The sequence below is a fragment of the Centropristis striata genome, chromosome 20, assembly GCF_030273125.1.
Source record: "Centropristis striata isolate RG_2023a ecotype Rhode Island chromosome 20, C.striata_1.0, whole genome shotgun sequence".
NCBI classification, from domain to species: domain Eukaryota; kingdom Metazoa; phylum Chordata; class Actinopteri; order Perciformes; family Serranidae; genus Centropristis; species Centropristis striata.
Genome location: NC_081536.1, coordinates 10,418,133 through 10,437,727, shown reverse-complemented (window position 1 = coordinate 10,437,727; position 19,595 = coordinate 10,418,133). Strand labels below are relative to the sequence as shown.

Below are 19,595 nucleotides of genomic sequence, written 5' to 3'. Positions count from 1 at the left end.
TTTTGCATCATTAAAGCATGTAAACATGTTGTAGAAACCCAAAAAGAAAAAGTATGAGCCTGAAAATGAGCATAAATCCCCTTAAACACATATGCAAATTGATTTATAACAAAATGCCCATAAGCATTATTGTTTTCTACAATATCAATACACAGAATAAGTGTGTACTGCAAAGCAACTGAGGAAAAACACCTCTTACATGACTTAATGTGATTTGAAAACCACCTCAGATCCAAATGCCAGAGTATCCCTTTAGTCGCACTTTTACAAATGTCTAAGAGGTCCAAACATGACATTTAGAACTTAGAATTCAGCTGTAAACCTATAGAGAGTTTATCTTCTGAAACACTTCACAAAGTTGTATGAAAGGATAAACTCAGGTGCTCATGGGCACTATGGCAGTTGCTGGCATCTGATTATCTCACTATTGCAGAGCCAGTAAGTCCCTTCAGAGGCAGTTATCTCGCTGTGTCACTGGCAGGTGTTTCAGTTTGGAGAGTCAATTGAGTGCAAACGGTGATGACAGCTGTGCTCCGGACTAATTATTTCTTGTCACTGTGCACAGATTTGTTAGGGACGGCGTTCTAACCAGAGGTCCTTCTGTAAAGAGAAGTGTCAGTCTAACCCCAAGGTCACCTGTTGGAGTCTTTTTAATAGATTGCTTTATACTGGAAATGATTGTCTGAGCTGTTGGTGTTGATGGTATTAAATTAATATCCCTGATATGGACTTCCAACATAGACGCCTCTATATGCACTCAACTCTGCAACACATGATCAGGGTTTCTGCCAGTTTCAACAAGTTTAATGTAAGACTTTATAAGACCTTTCTAAGACTGATATGAATGGAATTTAATACATTTTTCATGTCCATACTGGCAAAAGTTATGGAGGGCATGAGGGAAAATTAGAGTCCCTGTCTTGGCCTTTCCACTCTTGAAGGTTTGATGTCAGAATTAGGGAAGATTTGTTTGGAACAGCTCACCTTTGACTTCACCGATAGTGAACATTTAAAGGTCGATATAGGCGGAAAAAAAGACGTTATTGAAGTTTTTTTTCATGCAGTGTAGAATTACTTTTTTTCTCTGATTTAGTCCACATTTTAGCAGATATTCTCAGCAAAAGTGGCCCTCGAATTATCACATGGCCCCCAAAGGGAATTACAGCTCAGCAGCACCACAAGTTACAGCCTTCGGATGACCGTGAAGTTTTAATCAGCACCTCTCTAAATCAGTTCTAACAAAAAACTGAGCATTAAAATCATCATAAAGGTAGAAGCTGCTGTATTACAATGCATTTGTTTTTGAGAGCATATGTAATATTGCAGTAATTCAACATTAGATTAATATGCTGGTTTTTACTTTTGTGAGCAGAATGTACGACAGAATTACACTTTTTAAACATTAGGAAATCTTTTCCTAAAGGGAGGGGTTTTGAGTTGTAGAAATACTCTCCCAAGCTAAAATTCATACCACTTTATTAAAAGACGGTTCATGACTTGTAAGTAAGCTTTAGGCCTACGTTTGATAATAAGGAGTCTTCACTAAGTCTTCTTGACTTCATTCGCAGACACTAAGATCTAGTGTACCACTGTTTGTTTTGACGATTATATGCAAATAGGTGGACATACAATTAGTATGCACTTTGCTGTTAAAAGAGGTTTAAGGGCAAATGTGGAGAAATAATTTTTGAAAACTGCATAATTCATGACCTGCTTGGAATAATGGCATATGAAATATTCATTAGCTAAATTACTTATCTATGTAATCTGCTTTTGTTGTCGAGTTCAGGGGAGAAAGGGCAGCGGAGGGGGATAAGGCTAGAACAAACAGTCTGAACTTTTTGCAAACGTAGCAGTGATTCTGTGTCAGCCTATTCATTATCAGTGAAAGAGAAAAAAACAACACCACCCACCCTCACCCAAACACTGTCTTTGTTTGTGAAAAATAGACCTTTACACAAATGTGAGGTGTTTTTAATCTACATGTGGCCCTGACTGAATAATTTGGCTGCCACTCCATCCTCAGTTTCATTTAGAGAGGTTATCCCAATGCAATATAGTGTCAGTTATTTGAAGCAAAAGATTTTTAAGCTTTCTACACGTTGACGCAGTTCGACATTTTCCGGCTCTTCTCAGTGTGGCAATCACTCATTGTTACATTAAAGGACATGTAGCCTCAAAGCCACATTAACACAGATGATCAAAAGGCACTGGCCAAGCCTTTGTTGGTACATCAAACAGCATGAACAGAGGAAGGCGTGCAATCCCCAAAAGGAGGCACACACCGGTTCCACTATGTGGTTATTAAGGTTAATATTTACTGTACAACACCTTGGCTTCTCCTGTTTTCATTAATCCTGTAATCTGTGGACTACAAACAGAGAAACACACACAGCATGTAAGCATGAGAGCACATGCAAACAGATGATTAAAAGCAATAGCAGCCAGTGAAGTTCCATTCTTTGTCTTTTTCGCAGGCAAATGTACACGTCAAATTCGACCCAGTTAATCAAAGTCTGCATACACGGAGTGTCAGAAGGAGAGATTCGGGGGCGTTGCTTTGTGATTCTCTACTTTTCATTCAGCAGCCAGTGATCCTTCTTTCTCCACAGCTGCACCACCACTAACTCGGTGGAGGAGAGAAGTGTTTTTGTGTCACCCATACTGACACATACAGTAGGAGAAAGATCCGTTTCAAAATAACAATTGTGTCAGATGATGAAACTCCTATTAGAAAGAAGTAATCATGTGTAGCCGTAATACAGATATCTGCATTGTCTCATAATGCTTGTGCCGTTGATTACACTGCCGTACAGTGAATTGATACTGGCCAGAGCATTAGCATCTCCTAATTGAGTTGATTTTACATCCGTCTTGTGTGTGTGAAAGCCAGCTAATTCCAGGCACTCGTTATAACACAGAGCCAGTGATGCTCTGCCAGTTTATAGGATCGCTGTTCGGATATCCAGGGAGCTTTATCCTCTTTTCTCATGAGGACATAAACCCTCTTGATGTAAATTATACCAACTTTGGTTTAGTTCGGATCGCATTACATCTCATTAAGATGTCAGCTTTTCAAGACTCGCAGACTTTCAAGCAGGAAGGCTCTTTTTGCAATTCACAAAACGTCATGAAAAACTGAAACAAGCAAAAATGGTTCAAAATGATTGCTTCCTTCTGACCTCGTTTTGCAATGCTGGACAGCACTGGCTGGCTTGGCCTGTTTGCCGCTGTATCTGCTCCTTGGGTTGATTGATGCACAGAGGGACCCACGCAGCTGGAAAGGAGGCAGTAAACCAGAGGAGGGAACAAAGACTAGTGGGCCACACGGGGTGCAGCAATTAAGCTGTTTTCTTGTTGTTAATTAAAAGCAAATTAGAGACTGCGACAGGAGTTGCTGTCTAGCCTTAATTGCTGGCAGCATGTATGCCCAACCACACCTGTTGTAGCATCTTCGCTCACTCATCTTAATCTTTTTTTTTTCTCGTGTGTATGTCTTCCTTAGGGACGGAGAGGAAAGACTGGGGAGCCTGGACTCAGAGGCCTGCCTGTAAGTGATATACAGTACCACATACACCCACACACTTGTACAGGGATTATGTTTTTTAAGAAAGAAATGGACTCTGTAAAACCCCCTGGACATATTATATATTTAGTTTTCAGCATCCATCTCACCATAAGCAATAATTACCTGATATACATCTCTGCAGTGATTTCAAAGGAACACCAAATGACAAATCCTGACAGCTTAGCTGAGACAGTAGAATACAGCAGCACTTTGAACTGTGTGTTCAAAGTGCTGAATACATAAAAAAACAAAAACATTTTTGACACCAATTGTTTGCAGACTACCATTTTGAAGCCTCAATTTTGGCATAAGCATAGCAATGGCTTAGTTACCAGCTAATGCTAGTGTTAGATAGCTAGATAGGATAGCTGAGTACATCCATAATTTACTTTAACTCTGACAATGATTGGAATTCTTACTTTGGCTTGTGGAAAACTGTTTTTAAACACAATTTATTTAATAGAACAAAATGATAAAGGATAGGATAAGGATAAAGTTGCAATGCAACATCATGCTGTATTAAAGTAGACACGAAACTAGTGATTGAGACCATAAACTCATTAGGGAAATAAACCAATTAAGAAGGAAGCTAATTTTCCAGTCAGTGCAGTCGCCCCCTGCTGGGCATTAGAAGGAATGCAGGTTTGAGGCAATTCTGCATTGGCTTCACTTTTCAGACCCAGAGGCTAAGTCCACTTCTCTATAAAGTGTATGGCTTTTCTTCCATCTGGAATCAATTTCAATTTAACTTTATTTGACCAACAATTCTCCCAAGATTACCCCTGTCTATTTCAATCGGACCTGGCTGAAATTGTACACTAAACAAAAGTTGCAAATCATTATTATACAAGCATATGAAAGCAAACAGTCAATCAGTGCAACAGACATGCAATATAAAATCCAGCTTAAAAAGAGGGATTACACTCTTCATAGTAAACTTTGCGCATTAATTCCATGCTTAGGCTGTATTGATCTGCTCAAAATCTTCTCCCATTCTCCCATACTGCTGCAAGCAGGCGATATTATTAGCACAAAACCACAAGAGGTATATTAAGGTAGCTCTTGAGGATGCTTGTATTGATGAGTAGGACAAGTCTGCCTATAAGGCCCGTTGACTCCTTGAGTTATGGTGTTTTCCTCAGGCATCCAAACCAATCCCAGACACTGTTTGTGTGTTTGTGTAGTGACCCACACAGCAAAGGGCACAAACACCACGATGTGTTAAAGGAGACAGCCTGTCAGACTCTTAGCTGCTCTGATGTCAGGACAAACAGGAGTGTTTAGGCATCATGTACCTCCGAAGCTTTGGGTGTCCAATTATTTTCATGCACTATCGCTCTGATTACACTCTTGAACAGGACATAGGGTATGTCTTACTTTATTTAATCTAGAAATACAGAATTAATCTGTCCTGCTTCTATCGCTGTTATGCTCAATAGGTTCAATTATCTTTAGTATAATTGAGCTACTCACTGTTAAATCTCTCCTGCATGACTCAATATGTCCCCTGCCTCCTTAATAACTCATAAAGTTGAAGGACACAAAGTCGTAGGACAAAAGAAAGACAGGGTGGAAAAGGTGTGACATTTCTAAATGGCAATGTCCTGATGATAGCCTTAGCATGTGCCAGCTTTGCCTCCATCCCCTGGTATTGGCATTTATGAGTCACCTGTTTTGCTGAGGTAGATCTCAGGGGCAAAATCATCTATTCAAAACACACACCAGGGCATCACTCTCTCTTGTCCATTGGCAGCAGGACAGTGCTCGCAGTCGAGGGGGCAGCGGTTATTTTTCAAAGTCAAATTAGCATTGCATGACAACAGGAGAGTCTGTGAAAGTCAAGCAACAAAGACACACTCAAACATAATCTATAGACTGCTGGGGGCCAGCCACGTCTTTATGAGAGCTCAGCTAGCATTAATGCAAAGGTTAGAAAATATGAAACGTCAAGCCTTTAACAATCCAACACAACAGGCTTTTTCTGCAAACAGGAAAATTAAACCTGCCAGTTTGAATAGGCGAGGCTCAGCATGGTCAAAGACTGATGTTGGAAAATAATTAACATATGTGCTTAAGTGTTTATTTAAATGCCTTTATGTGACATAAAAGCATATAACCTTTCTCTGTGTGTTTCATTGCTTGTAATTGCAGGGTCCCGCAGGAACAGCTGAAGGAGCAAGTGTCAAGGTATCACTCAAAACATTGTTCCTCACAAAACAAAGTACCGACATGTGGCATTTAAAGTAGATTTGAGCTGTCTCCCCGCTTGATAAACCGCCCCTTACCTGCACTTCTAGCAAGGGTGAATTGTCAAGATGACTGAGCAGCGTTCATTGCGGCACTCCTCCAAATAGGCGAGGAGTTTAATCATCTGCGCTGTGTTGTCTGTATAAAGACGTAGCGTGTGTAAGTAGTTGTCCCAAGGAGCCAGCCGAGACAAGTCAGACGTATGTGTGACCAGACCTCCGTCCTTGACTGACATTTTTTGTGTTTGCAGTCAGGAAAAGATGTCCCTCGTCGAAAATGGCACCTTTCAGTCAATTGTAGCCTATCTACTGTGCAAGTTAAATAGCTGTTCCCACCCTGCACCTCCTGCAGCGCAGCACAGCATGACTCAGTGCTCACACTCCAAACAGACAGATGGCCATTACAAACAGTGCTTTTGCAAAAAGGGTCTGCAATCATTCTCATGAAGCCCAGGGGTGCTGTAGCTCACCAGAGGCACATGAGATATGCGGTGTAAAAAAAAACTCAGACATGGACCTCTACCGGGCCTCCTACTGTCTTTGTTGCTACCCGCTTCCTTCACATACCCACCACCACCCCCCTCACCACCCACCAGGCCTCCTGTGGCCCACTTGTGATCATGCTGAGAGTGAAAGCTATTGTGTAGTGGACAACCTCCTGACCGCAGCTGTTCATTTGATGTATAGGTGCGTCGTTTGCTGGGGTGTCAGCTCAGGCCGCAGAATTCCTCCTGCTCCCTCTGCCCAGAGGAAGGAGAAGTGTCAGCTGGCCAACCTTGAAAAAGAAAGTTGTCTGTATGAGGACACACTTATTATACCTCAAAACAAATGGGATAGCAGTAGATTTACAATAGATGGAGGCACAGTGGATAGTGGATGAAAAATAACATAGTATTACCATGCCCTAGTAAGTCAGGCTTAAGAATAAAATGCCCAAAATAGAGGTTACCTTGATTAAGTTTTCATGAGTTTTCTGTAATTGGCTGCGGAATTGCAGCTTTATTATCTCATATCATAAAAATAAAGCGGTAAAAGTCAAACCATCATTTGGCAGAAAGGAAAACAGCTCTGAGATTGTGGGTTCAGCATTATTTTTGCTATTGCTATGTTGGTTTCATAGATGTTTCATTATATAAATGACTGACAAGTTGGAACACTGAAGAAACACAAAGCTAACATATTTTATATGATATTTATTGGTATTTAACATCAGAAACACATACAGCCATGCATAAATTGACATTTGTAGAAGCCCCACTATATGTGTTTTTATAGTGGTGTAATTTTGGTATTTTTTAAACGGTGCTTTTCAGTTTATTTATCAGTTTCTCTCGTTTTCAGCAGGATAATTTTCCAGGAATTGCATAATTGTGTTCCATATGTCTTGGAATTAATTAAATTTTCCTCAGGCCACATAGGTTAATTTAATTGTATTATTCATTTCATAATGAATTTGAAATGTAATTATTGTTCAACAAAAGTGTGGGTTAAGGCTTACAAGTCTTTAAGAGAGTAATCCTATAGGCTTGCTGTAACATACATTAAACATTCAACTGATTTCAGAATGATGAAAGCTAGAGCAACACCTGCAGGTGACAAAGTCTGCGGGAGACCAAAGCTACCCGTGTGAGATTAGATTAAAGGTTGCATTATGATTAAATCATATGATTGAAGCATTCGTTTTAAGACTTTGGCTTTGTGCTGATGTTATGTGGAAACACACAACAAAGAATGGTTGCATTAAAAGTGCATGCCAGTCTTGCCCTTACATTACAAATACATCTTCTCTTTGTCATTATAAATTTATGCTTACTGTGGATGACAAGAAAACTCTCTTGTCCCAGAGATTCACTTTACATTTTAAAATCTTAAAGCAAAACGAGCATGGCCCCGCATTTAAAGGAATTCACACAATCCAGTATGATAAGTGAGAGAAGCATCCCACCTTAAAAGGGAATGAAATGTTTCTGGGAGCAGTAATTATTGAGCAGCATCAGAAATTCTCCCTGCTTCTCGGTGGCCATCCTTGTGCATTTTTTAACTCGGACAAAACAGATGCAAGTTGGACTAAACTGCAGCTCATTTAACATCTGTGTGAGCCGAGCCCCCCTCTCACTCGCTCGTCTGACTGTGAATGTTTTAAAGTGAAAAACAAAAGGTCTGTGCTGTGCGTGATGTGCCGGGAAGACGGTGCGCTCATGAATCACATCTTCATAACTGTAATCTCCCACTGACAGTCTCCAACGGGCTCTGACAGAACACTGCAGATATTGATGGAGAGACAGAGAGGGATGCAGACAGGCTTAATTGCAGTTTGATGACTTGAGGTGCCTCAAAGTCAACATATCACCCACAGGCTTCCACGGGTGGACCAGCTCCCTGTCCTAAACACGCTGTGCCTTCTCGTTGTGTAAATACAACGATAATCTGGATAAATACAGACTGTGCTGCAGTTAATCTCATTTGAAAGGTTTATTAAGTTGTTACATACCCCTCTGCCAATGAATTGACTTTGAATGATGATCTATGGAGATCTAACAATGATAGCGATAATATATTGCCGTGAGTCTGTGCCAGAAAAGTGCACAACATTGTTACAAATGACATCAAGGCTTATTTGGGATAGGTATTGCTAGAGTTTTACTGATACCAATATTGATATCACTTCTTTTGAGTACTCTTATTGACACTACTCTCCGTAATTTGATGCAGAAAATAAAAGGCATTCAAAAATGTGAAAAGATTAAACATTTATTGGTAAAGTGAGACAACACATCTTTTTTTAAAAGAAAAAAAGAAAATGAGTTAACATTACATTAATACTGACAGAGTTTATTTTATATTTTAGTTGTCAGGAACTGCTACCAATTTAGTATCGGTACTCAATCCCCATCCCTGTATTTTCCAATAATGTGGTAAAGAAACGTATAGTAATTCCTGTGAGCAAAAACAGATTTTTCCAACAGGTTTTTCTACTTACTGATGTAAACTCTTGACTGATTTATATATTTGGCGGTCATCTGCTCCAAGCAACTGCAGTTTTTTTGATTACATACACTGCTACATTCTGACTTCCTAACCTGTAATCTTTGTTGCTAGTTTCGGATTGTGTAGTTTTTGGTTTGTAAGCTTTTATTGGGGTTTTTCGGTGCTAGGAATTGCTCCTATTATAATCATCCCTCTGGCTGCAATGATGGACAGAACAAAGAGATGCAGAAGATCTAGAAAAGGTTGACCAATCAAAGCAGACTGGGCTTTTTTTTTTCTCGGTAGGGGGTCTTAAAGAGACAGGCATGATAACAGAGCATCTCAGACTGAGGGGGAATAGACGTGAAGCAGCCATGGGCACTATGAGAAAAATAAAGTGTTTTTTGAACATTATTAGCATTTAAACTTGTTCTAGTAGAAACACAAAATACAACCATGAACCTAAAAATGAGAATAATAGGTCCCCTTTAGGTGATAACGTAGTGGGAGACCATTTTCTGTCTACAATATAGTAAAAGTAATACACTGTCAGACACACATTGTATCATGAGCTTGTTAAGAAAAAGGCATCTGATTAATTGCACATCAACAATGATATAGTTGATAAGATTATGGTAAGATTATGATAGTGAAATAATCAGTTCCCATGTGGTTGATAAAGCTGAACAGAATTCAATTAGTACTCAAAGTCAATTTTGCCACTAGTCCGTCCTCCTCGCCTAAAATATTAATAGGACAATCCATCTGTTCATACATGGCAGCCGTGTGCCGACTTAATAACAGCTCATAATTTGGACGAGGAAACAGTGACTATAACTCATTAAATGAATGGTATCACAGCGGCTGCCGTTAGCGAGTGGAAGGCATGGGGGAGGGGCTGAAGCTGAATGGCAATTATTGTTTGTTAGAGTCCAGGCACAGCTAAGGAGTGTGCAAATATGCTGCAACCTTTCTCAGATGTCTCTCCGTCTTCTCAGATTGCTAAACAGATGCTACATAAAGTCTCAGCACGAGGTTTCTGAAGCGTTCCCTACAAATCTGCACACATGTCATACAAAAGAACAATAATCTTTGATGAACACGCTATTTTTTTATTGTCTGTCATGAACACCACAACAGATGAGCTGTATTAAGCATGTTTGAAGATATTAAACAATGCTTTTCTGCTATTACAGATGCATTTAGTAAATTACTGACACACATCTGCAATGTAGCTAAAATAATGGCCAGCAATAGGAAGTGGGTGATGCATGTAGTACGATGAGTCTTCTGCAGAGGCTTTACGTTCCCCTGCAAGTATATAAACATGCTCTATCACAAATCTTTTTGATTATTCATTCACTGTGTGTCTTGACCAAGGTGCATGTACATTTGTTTTACAGTTGTGTTTACTTAGAGTACTCTCCACATAACTGACAGGAAGAAGCCCAATAAAAATACTCAGAGGACAGCTCAACAGCAGTCATAAAGTGCCATCTATTGGCAGACAGGGGAATGATTTTAACATGGAAACATGCTGCAATGCAACAGGGGCTTGAGTGTACCATTGCCCTGCTAGACTTTCAACAACATTGTATCACAAAGTCACACAGTGCTTCTTTTTTCCCCACCATGATTACAAACTGATCTATTATGAAATGACACAATTTTTTCTAATTACTTATTTGTAACACCCTCCCTTGCTTGAATTCCACTCTGTGAGCTTTCTGTCTTTTTGCCCTGCCTTTGCTGTCAGTCACTGTCAATGATCTGCTCTGTTCACATACAGGTGGAGAGGGGTGAGCCTGCAGTCCCGGCGGGGAAAGGGGAGAGAGGAGAGAAAGGAGACCCCGTACGTATTTTCCTGCAGTGACATTTCCAATGCCGACATGTTACAGAGTCATTAACCAAGGCCTCCTCCCACAGGGTCAGCCAGGTGCCGAAGGGGCCGGCGGGATGAAAGGACAAAAAGTAAGTCACATCAATGTCAAGTGTCATACATATGATGGTTCCCTCTGTTTGTGCTCCCTGGGAATCAGCCTGTGTGTGGGTGTGCAGGGGGAAAAGAAGCAGAGCTGAGGAAGGCAGGGAAAGATGTGGTGGAGATGTGAAAGTTCAAACGATATAAGCCTTTGTCAATCATCTTAAATCCATAGGTGATTATTTGTTCGTCTGTTCAGATGCTATCCCATGTGTCCCTCGTTAAAAGCATGATTCCTACCATTTTCATCCTGTTAACCTTGTTTGTTTGTCTAATTTTTTTTATGGTTTGACATGTTGTCATCTGTCAAGAAAGAATGTATTATTGCTTGCTGCACACAGTGACACTATGGACCATTAGGATAAATGGTTGGATACAAGAACCGTGTCTGTCTGCATGGCAATTTATCTTGTACTGTAGATCTCAATATATTTTACAGGTTAGAGTGACACACTACAGGCAAAAACATTTATTTTTCATGCACTAGATTTGGGGCTATTAAGATTTGAACATGTTTTGTTCAGACTAGGGCAAAGAAAACATCCAAAATACACATTTACTACGTGTTTATTTTTACTACACTTTCTCGATTTGTGTATGTAGATTTCTCCTAAATACACCAAAAGTTAGCATTAGATAATGCCTCAATTTCCTTTTTTTTTTACATAACATTTCAGAATACATTGTCTTGATGTATGTAATCAAGTCGAAAAGTTTTATGATGTTATGTGTTAGTTGAGTTTCTACCCTATTCATCTGTAGTATTTTGCAAAATGTATGAATTTTTACAAGAGTTTTTTTTCCAATAGTCTGAGCCATAAATCTTCACTTCAGTAGCCCTACTTTCCACCAAAGTTTCCAGTTTCATTCCTATCTATATTCTGAAGGTTTCTGCAGAAGGGGTTGTTCATATATCATTCATAACCTGATTTATATAACATTTTATTTCTCAGAACATGGCAAAAATTATTTATTTTTTTGCCTATTGACAGAAATTTCTGAATCATGGAGTAATAATAAAAAAAAGATATCCAAAATTCCCTCCTTCAGTAAAATTCTTTGACTCTTAAATCTACCTGGCTTTATCCAATGTTCAGATTTCTAGAAATGTATGTTAATTAGCAAATAGATAAACATAATGGGTCATTTCCATATCTATACATACAATTTCAGAAAACTTGTAATATAGAAAAAATGGTCTGACTTGGGACATTTAATGGTGACATTTACTTGTTCTTGACAATTTTGTGACAATTTTGTCCTTGTGGCTCTGTATGAAAAGTTGGCAAATCACCAAAATCGTGAGAATTTATTGTATGAATATCCTGGAGTGTACCATATTTAATGAAAATCCATTTAATAGTTGTTGAGATATTTCACTTAATCTTCATGGCAGCACTAGAGGAAAACTCAGGGTATCACCAAAGTCAGGTGGGTTTATCCTCTGAGAACCATGAATGTCTGTACAAAATGTCATGTCATCCATCAAACTGTAATGGTTCTGTCTGGATCCAAGCGACGGACCGATCGGCATTGCCATCCCTAGAGTCATGCCCCTAGCATGGCTAACTAACCTTTACTTGATGATGGCAAAGTAGCTTAAATATTCAAATAAATAACATGAGAATAAAGCATTGCATACTGGAGATGATCTGTGCGACTTGTTTAATCAAAACCTTTATACCTCATGTTCCCAGGATTTAAGTATTGTCCAAAAATCAGCATGGTTGTCTGTTACCATCTGTATTTTAATCCAGATCCAGATGGGGATTAAAAACTTCTAAACCTTTCTGTTCCTAAAATGCCACATTTAGAGGATTGTGTAGGCTTGGTAAGGTACAGCATGTATTCTCTCAGTACCTTTAGTGGTTGATAGTACTGTATATCCGCATATGTTGTGCTGTGTTGTCGTGTTTTATTAAAAGCACGAAAGTTATAGCTTGTAAATTATGAATGGAGAAATGGAGGCTCCCAGATGCAATGCATCACAATTAAGAACAGTCTATGGTTCCCTGGTGCGCCCAATACGCCCATTAAAAAGTGTAATACACTGCATATATAAACACACACTCACGCTATAAGTACATTCTACATGATGCACATGAAATGCACACCACTGAAGTAAGCTTTCTTCAACATTTCTCTCCTCTCATCTCATGGCTTTTCTCACATCTTTTGAGTTATCCAGTATTTTCTCTGAAGTCTGGTCATGTTATTGCCTCCTTTATTGTTGCTCCAAAACCTATTGATGTAGCTGTTTGAGGTCACCTGTGGCAACTTGCTTTCAGAACTAGTTTCTCAAGTGCAATATTTTTTATGCTGTGTATTTTTTTTTTCTATCTTTGTAGCTGTTTTTTTGTCACTGTATCTATCAGTCTCTTATATGTTTTGATTGATTTTATTCTTCTGCTGTATTTTCAGGGTGATGTTGGCCCTCCTGGTCCTCCAGGTCCTGTAAGTACAATATAGTGGTGAAAGCTCACCTTACAGATTATCGTTCATTGTCACTTAGTATGAGATTGTAAGAAAAAATACTTTGTTCTCTGTGACCAACATAAAAAAAACATCAGATTTCTTTGCACCTGTAAGTGATTCACTTCCTAGAATTTGAGGACCAGGGAGGTAAAATCAACAACAGTGCAAAGTTTACCCTTGCTGTCACATCTCCAACATGGTAGCATGTCATCTTGTAACCGATTTCCATTATTTGACAACCCTGCAGAATTGTTTTCTATCTTTAGATATGCAGTTGGTTTTTTAAAAATCCCTTTTTCCCCTACAAACAGAGGATCAGTGTTGATAAAGGGCATGGAACATTTCAAGGCAGTTGAGATTAGTTGTGTTGAATTTCTCTAAGGAAGAACTTCCTTTTTTTAAAGGTAATGAACTCGCTGATATTTGGCAGCAAGCTCCCAGTGAGTGATTTCTTTAACAATGTACACAGCAAAGAAATATGCACAAAATAGCTTGCACAGGCACTGAAAGCTGTGAGCTGTGAATTCTTTTTTTCCCATCTAGTGTCAAATTAACACACTTGCACAAACCATCACCCACTGATGGCCTAATCTTTTGCTTGGAACAAAAAAAATCTTTATAGTGTCAATTAATGGGGGTCGATCGGGACACGACCTGTTTATAATGTTCATAATTGTAAATCATAGTAAAAGGGTTTTTTTTTGGAAGACACTAGTGCTGCTTTTAGTGGAGAAACAGATAAAAGCAGAGAGAGCCTGACGTCATGGTGGCTGTCTGATGCGCTCTGAAGGTGACACAGGGTGGGTGTTGCTGGGATGATAGAACTCATTGCTTAGACATTTTAAAGTCAAAAACACACTGTGACAAATCAGTAAAAGATCTGCAAGGGGGCAGTAATGACTCAAAGACACGCTGCAACTGTGAGTAGCCTTTAAAAAAATAGAAATTAAAGTATAAAAAGTGTCAAATGAAAACCCACGTGTCACAAAGTGAGGGGTTTGACATTTAGATGACTCTGTCCTCCTAATGGGTTTTGTTCTAAAGACTTGCTGCCTATTGAGGCTCTGAAGGCTTCAGACATGAGCTTGGAAACAAAGTTTGATTGCTTTCATTCTTATTCTCGTTCTCATTGCTTGTTAGCAAGCGATTCATATGGAAATTTGACAGCTTAATTACATAGCCAACAAATATCGCTAAACCCTCCACTGGTTTCACTGGTTTCCGTCTAACCAACAAAAAGTCTTCTCCCTTAATAAGGACAGATATCAATGTAGGCTGCTTTAATGGCTGTTCAAAACATTGAGGTCTTGCTTTGCAATTATTTTTTGGATAGTTGTCTCTTTTCTCTAAACTTCATTTCAACCCGGGGAGGACAGAAATGTTCAAAAGTGAAAACGTCAGTTGTGTTCATTGTTGTGTAGTGAGGTAACAGCCGCCCAGGATATAGGAGATGTATACAGTACTATAGCACACAGCAGAGGGGAAAACATTAGTCATTTGATAAATGAGGCTGTTTGAATATTTAGCACCAGTCTCTGTCTGTGCTCTCTGCCTTCCTGTGGCAGATAATTTTGGCAGTTAAGCATTGATTTCCCTTACACAGCAGAAGCAAGGGTTTGGATCATTACCCTCCCTTCATAAACCTTCTTGTGCCTCTGTTTATTAGTGACGGGGAGGAGCAGTGGGCTTACAGGCATGCATGGCCATCACTTCCCTCAACGCCCTTAAAGTGGCAAAACAGTCTTTTCAGCTCTGAGACTGTTCTGTTTTTTATTGGTGCCAGTTCGGCTTTACAATAGAGTTTTATAATATATTAACCTGAATCTGTTATTCCAAGTTATGTTGGGTAAAATGTTTTGTGCAGTATTTTGCCTTAAAAAAATTCTGATCTGGTCACATACTGATGGAATAGGACACTGTTAAGCATCTGAGGCCAGAAAATTGTCAGCAGCTGTTTTGGTGAGTGACTGCAGGTTGAAGGTTGACTGATTTTGCTGACACTCCGCTGGGACAGTAGAGGATTCAGTACCTTACTGAAGGTTATTTTGACCATTGCTGCTGAAGGAGGCTTCATGTCAAATTTATTTGTGTAGCCCTTAATCACAGTAACACTCTCAGAGGGCTCACTGGCACACATTAGTCCGGAAACAAGGGCATCTGCACAGGTGGACAAAGAAAAGCATTGCCATGGGGGCACCGAAATGTTCCCCATCTGGACATGTCTTTCAGTTCAAAGATTGCCTACTGTCTTCCACTCCTTTTATCATTTTGCTAAAACCACCCACTGAACTGGTTATAAGTGCATACAGGGTGAAACATGTGGTTAACAAAGGGCCTGAGGACATTAAGACGTAATGAGTTCTGATGATTATAGATAGATAATTAGATTTGCTCTCCAGATTGCTTTGCTCAGTTTTTAATATATCAGGCTTTAAACATAGGCCTCGTTTTTTAAATCTTTCATGCACCCTATTCCAACATTTAATTCTGCATCTCAAATCCACATTATATCCAGATGTGCCTGTGTGTGTTTCCAGTATCAGTGATGAAACGTGACTGTGAGCAGTCCAACTGAAACAATTACTTTAATAATCAGTGAGGGCACTGTTCCACCTCTCCCTGGTGTGTGAGTGCTTTAAAAGGTGATTGTGGACATTCTTAAAATTAAATTTTAGAGACAACATCCTTATTTTGTTTGTGGTGGAAAAAACATTAGACAATTTGACCTGGAAAATATATTTTTTTACATTTTTGAGACCTTCCTCCTCCCAAAAAACGAGGTTGTTCGTACAAGCATCTTATTTTAAACCAATATTTATGCTTTTTGTGGCAGCGACCCCTTGTGGCTGTAGTAATTATGACAAGACTAAGAGTGGAAGTCAGGAGAAGTAGTATAAAGAACAACAAAGTCCACATAGTTCAAGAGTTTGGGGTGGATAGATGGGTCATACAAATATTGGAGTTTTACCTGGGAGACCGTAGTCTGTGTCCCATGTTAAACCTAAAGTCAGAATTGAGTTGTTTTAAGCCAGCTTGTTAACTTTAATTTAAATGGACACTTTTATCCAAAGCGCTTTGTGCTCATTCACCTGTTCGCACTATGGTTCACACACACATTCATACTGGTGGCCAAGGCTATCCTACAATGGTGCCACCTGCCACCATTGGAATTCATTCACACACCGATTAACGCAGCATCGGGAGCCATTTGGGTTTCAGTATCTTGCCCAAGGATACTTCGACATGTAGGCTGCCATGGTCAGGGATCGAACCACCAACCTCCCGACCACTCTACCAACTGTTAGTATGTAACTGCGTGACACGCTTGCGGAAGTACTTATTTTAACCTAAACCATGTTCTTTTTCTTAACTGAACCAGGTAGTTTTGGTGCCTAAACCTACCCAAATTACAACCATTTCACAAAGTTAACCTCATGTTTAAGACTGTGACCGCCACATTGAGGTACAAGGATCTGTTTTTCTACAGCCACAAGATAAGGGAGCCAATTTAGGAAACACTCCTGTGGGTCGTATTAGAGGGTATGAAGGAACAAACAACCTTTTTTGTAGAGTTGTTTGACTTGTTGCAGTGTGTCCTGGGTCTATTTACACCCATATTTATATTTGAGCAAGAGTTAGCAGATTGTGTTGTGATCCTCAGGCCAGGTTTTTGATTTGATGCGTTACCTGCACAAAGACTGATATGAGGATCAAGTAGCTCTGGAGAAACTCTTGGAATCCTAGTAATTGCTGATTTGATCTGGGATTTGATGTGGACATTTCTCCTCTTCACCCTCGTAGCTCCAGGCATCATTCTGCCTCAGCTGGCTGGTCTTGACCTTCCCCCTTTCATTTCATTTAATTTTGTTGTAGAGGGCTCTAGCCAGTGGCCCTGGTCACCCAATTTCTGAGCTTTACTGATGATATAAAAGAAATATAAAAACATTCTGACAAGATAGAGATTTATTATATGTTTGTAAGTAAAGAAAATGTTACTTTTTTACTGGCCTCGTAAGCAATCAACAGCTTTAACTTGGGGTAATTGCAAGATCAGTGGAGACTGTTTAGGGAACACTGTGTCTTTTTCATTACTTGTAGGTGATGACAGCTCACGGATTAAGACAGCTCTCTGGAACTGTAAGCAGCTGTTTGTCTCTTGAAATGTTTATGTATCTGTAGTTCCTCTTCAAAATGTATACAAGCTACACTTCTGTCACATTGTGAAGTGGTCTGTTTTCTCTTGTGTTTGAGGATGAGCTGAAGGAGACGATTCAAAAGGGAGAAAAAGGAGATGAGGTAACTATTTTCCCTTATTACGATTTCACGGTAAAGACAATTCAACCATAAAGAACTCTGTATTACTTTTCATTACACTCAAAATTTGACAACACAGTGGGAAAATGTTTTTATTTCTTATGTAGAATCAACAAAAGCAGTGTTGACATTTGATTTGGAAAGAACAATTGAACATCACCTGCTGTTCGGATGAGTTCGATGTCGTCTTTGTGCTCCGCAGAGGTGGAGCACGGAATAAATTGCCTTAAAATTATTGTTTGGGTCTCAGAACAACAGATGCATCTACTTCAGGCGAGTAGATTACAAAGGCCACTGATGCAGCTATTGACCAAACATCAAAAGATAGTGAGCTTAATGAAAAAGAAAAAGCAACTACATGTAAGTTATTAGTCTGCAAATGAAAGAACACACAACCGTGATGAGTGTAAGTGGCATGAAAGCAAGAGCAAAAAAATCTTCTGTATGGTATCTCAGAGGTAATTTTTTTTTTTTTTTTGCAAAAGTTACTGCTTTGATTGTATTCACACTCGCAGAACAAAGAAGCAAACTTGGCAAACACTGTTCTTAACCTTCACTGAATATGAAAGTTAACTTCATGAAGGTCCTTGAGGACATTTTTTTAAGCCTTTACTCGAGTCAGCAGGAGGAATGGCTTACTTGACTATTTTCTTTATGCATGTCTTGAGAAATGATGGTTGTCTCTCTGCTTTGCTTTCTACAGGGGGATAAAGGAGCTCAGGGGCCACAAGGCTTCAAGGTAACTTGTTGAAGACTGAGCACTCACACTCGAACTTGAGTATCAATATCCACCGCCAACAAAATAAGGCTCCAAAGTCTTTTATGTCTATTGAGTATCACTCTGTGAAGCCCTTCATAGTGTCTGCGCTTCAGTGGTCACAACAGGGTAGGGCTGAAAGGAGTATACAGATTGTTGGTCAAAGCCGTTTTTATTGTAGAAAAGAGACAGCAGCGATACAACATGCCAGAGATTATAGATACCTCTTTTGGTGTTTTTGAGCTGTTGTCAGAGAGCCTAAAATTTCTAACAACACAGCATAGTAATTCCTGACTGAAGTGGACCCTCACTCTGGTTTTTGTAGACTTTTATGCTTCTCCAAACTTGTGAATCTTGGATTCAGATGTTCTATTGTGACAAGCCTAATGTTTTTCTCCTCTATTTTCCTGCCACCCTCTCACTCACCCTTTGTTGCTGCTGTAAAAAGGGAAACATCGGGCCGCCAGGACTCAAGGGAGACCAAGGACCAGAGGTGAGTCTTTGTATTTATCTCGTGTCAGCTGTGCCACTTACAGCAGGTCAAATGGAGACAAAAACTTGCTGAACATAAACAACAGTGTCAGGGTGTTTAATATTACGAGGAAAATAAAGCTAGTAGAAGGAAATGAAAATAAGAGACATATAAGAACAGAGATCAGGGTAGCACAGTAAAAGCTTTTTAAGATTAAAAAAAAAAAATCAAAAGTATTAAGACTAAGCTAAAAATGTATGTTAAAGACTTTTAAGCACTGGCAATCCCAGCCGGCATTACTGTCAGGAATCCTAAGGATGACCTAAGGAATCCATGCCAACCATGGCATGATATCTTATCAGGAGGGAGCCAAATAACACTCCAAAAATGTTTACTGAGGGATAAACTGGCATTACCATTTTCAAAGCGTCCCCCTGACCTCTCACCTCAGATATCTGACAGTAGCGATGCCCTCGGGTCTTCTGGGAGAATATTTCATTGGCAAGGACCGTAGACTTTAAATGCTTCCTCCCCACAGGTCTTTATCCTCATCCAGGGAGCATCTAAAAGGCCAGTCTCAGAAGACCTGAGTGATCTAAGGGGACCATATATTGAGAGATGTCTGACAAGTATTCAGGCACAAGTCCATTGAGTGATTTAAACAGCAATAAATAGATCTTTAAATCTATTCTAAACCTGACAGGCTACCAATGAAGGGACCTGAGGGCAGGTGAGCATCTCAGATAATTTGATGCTGTTACTTTTAAAATTCCATCATATCAGCTAGTTCACAGCAATAATAACTAACATATGAT

General features: G+C 39.5%; 1 protein-coding gene across 1 annotated transcript in view; it reads left to right on the top strand.

Annotated features, from left to right (window-relative positions):
* LOC131958674 (collagen alpha-1(XIX) chain) overlaps positions 1-19,595 on the top strand; it is a 112,914-nt gene that overhangs the window by 58,690 nt on the left and 34,629 nt on the right. Inside the window, exons 17-25 of the mRNA XM_059323823.1 lie at positions 3,506-3,550; positions 5,720-5,755; positions 10,571-10,633; positions 10,708-10,752; positions 13,184-13,216; positions 17,336-17,374; positions 17,489-17,533; positions 18,255-18,290; positions 18,757-18,801. Of these exons, the coding sequence (XP_059179806.1) occupies positions 3,506-3,550; positions 5,720-5,755; positions 10,571-10,633; positions 10,708-10,752; positions 13,184-13,216; positions 17,336-17,374; positions 17,489-17,533; positions 18,255-18,290; positions 18,757-18,801 (387 nt within the window). The remainder of the gene's footprint in view (positions 1-3,505; positions 3,551-5,719; positions 5,756-10,570; positions 10,634-10,707; positions 10,753-13,183; positions 13,217-17,335; positions 17,375-17,488; positions 17,534-18,254; positions 18,291-18,756; positions 18,802-19,595) is intronic.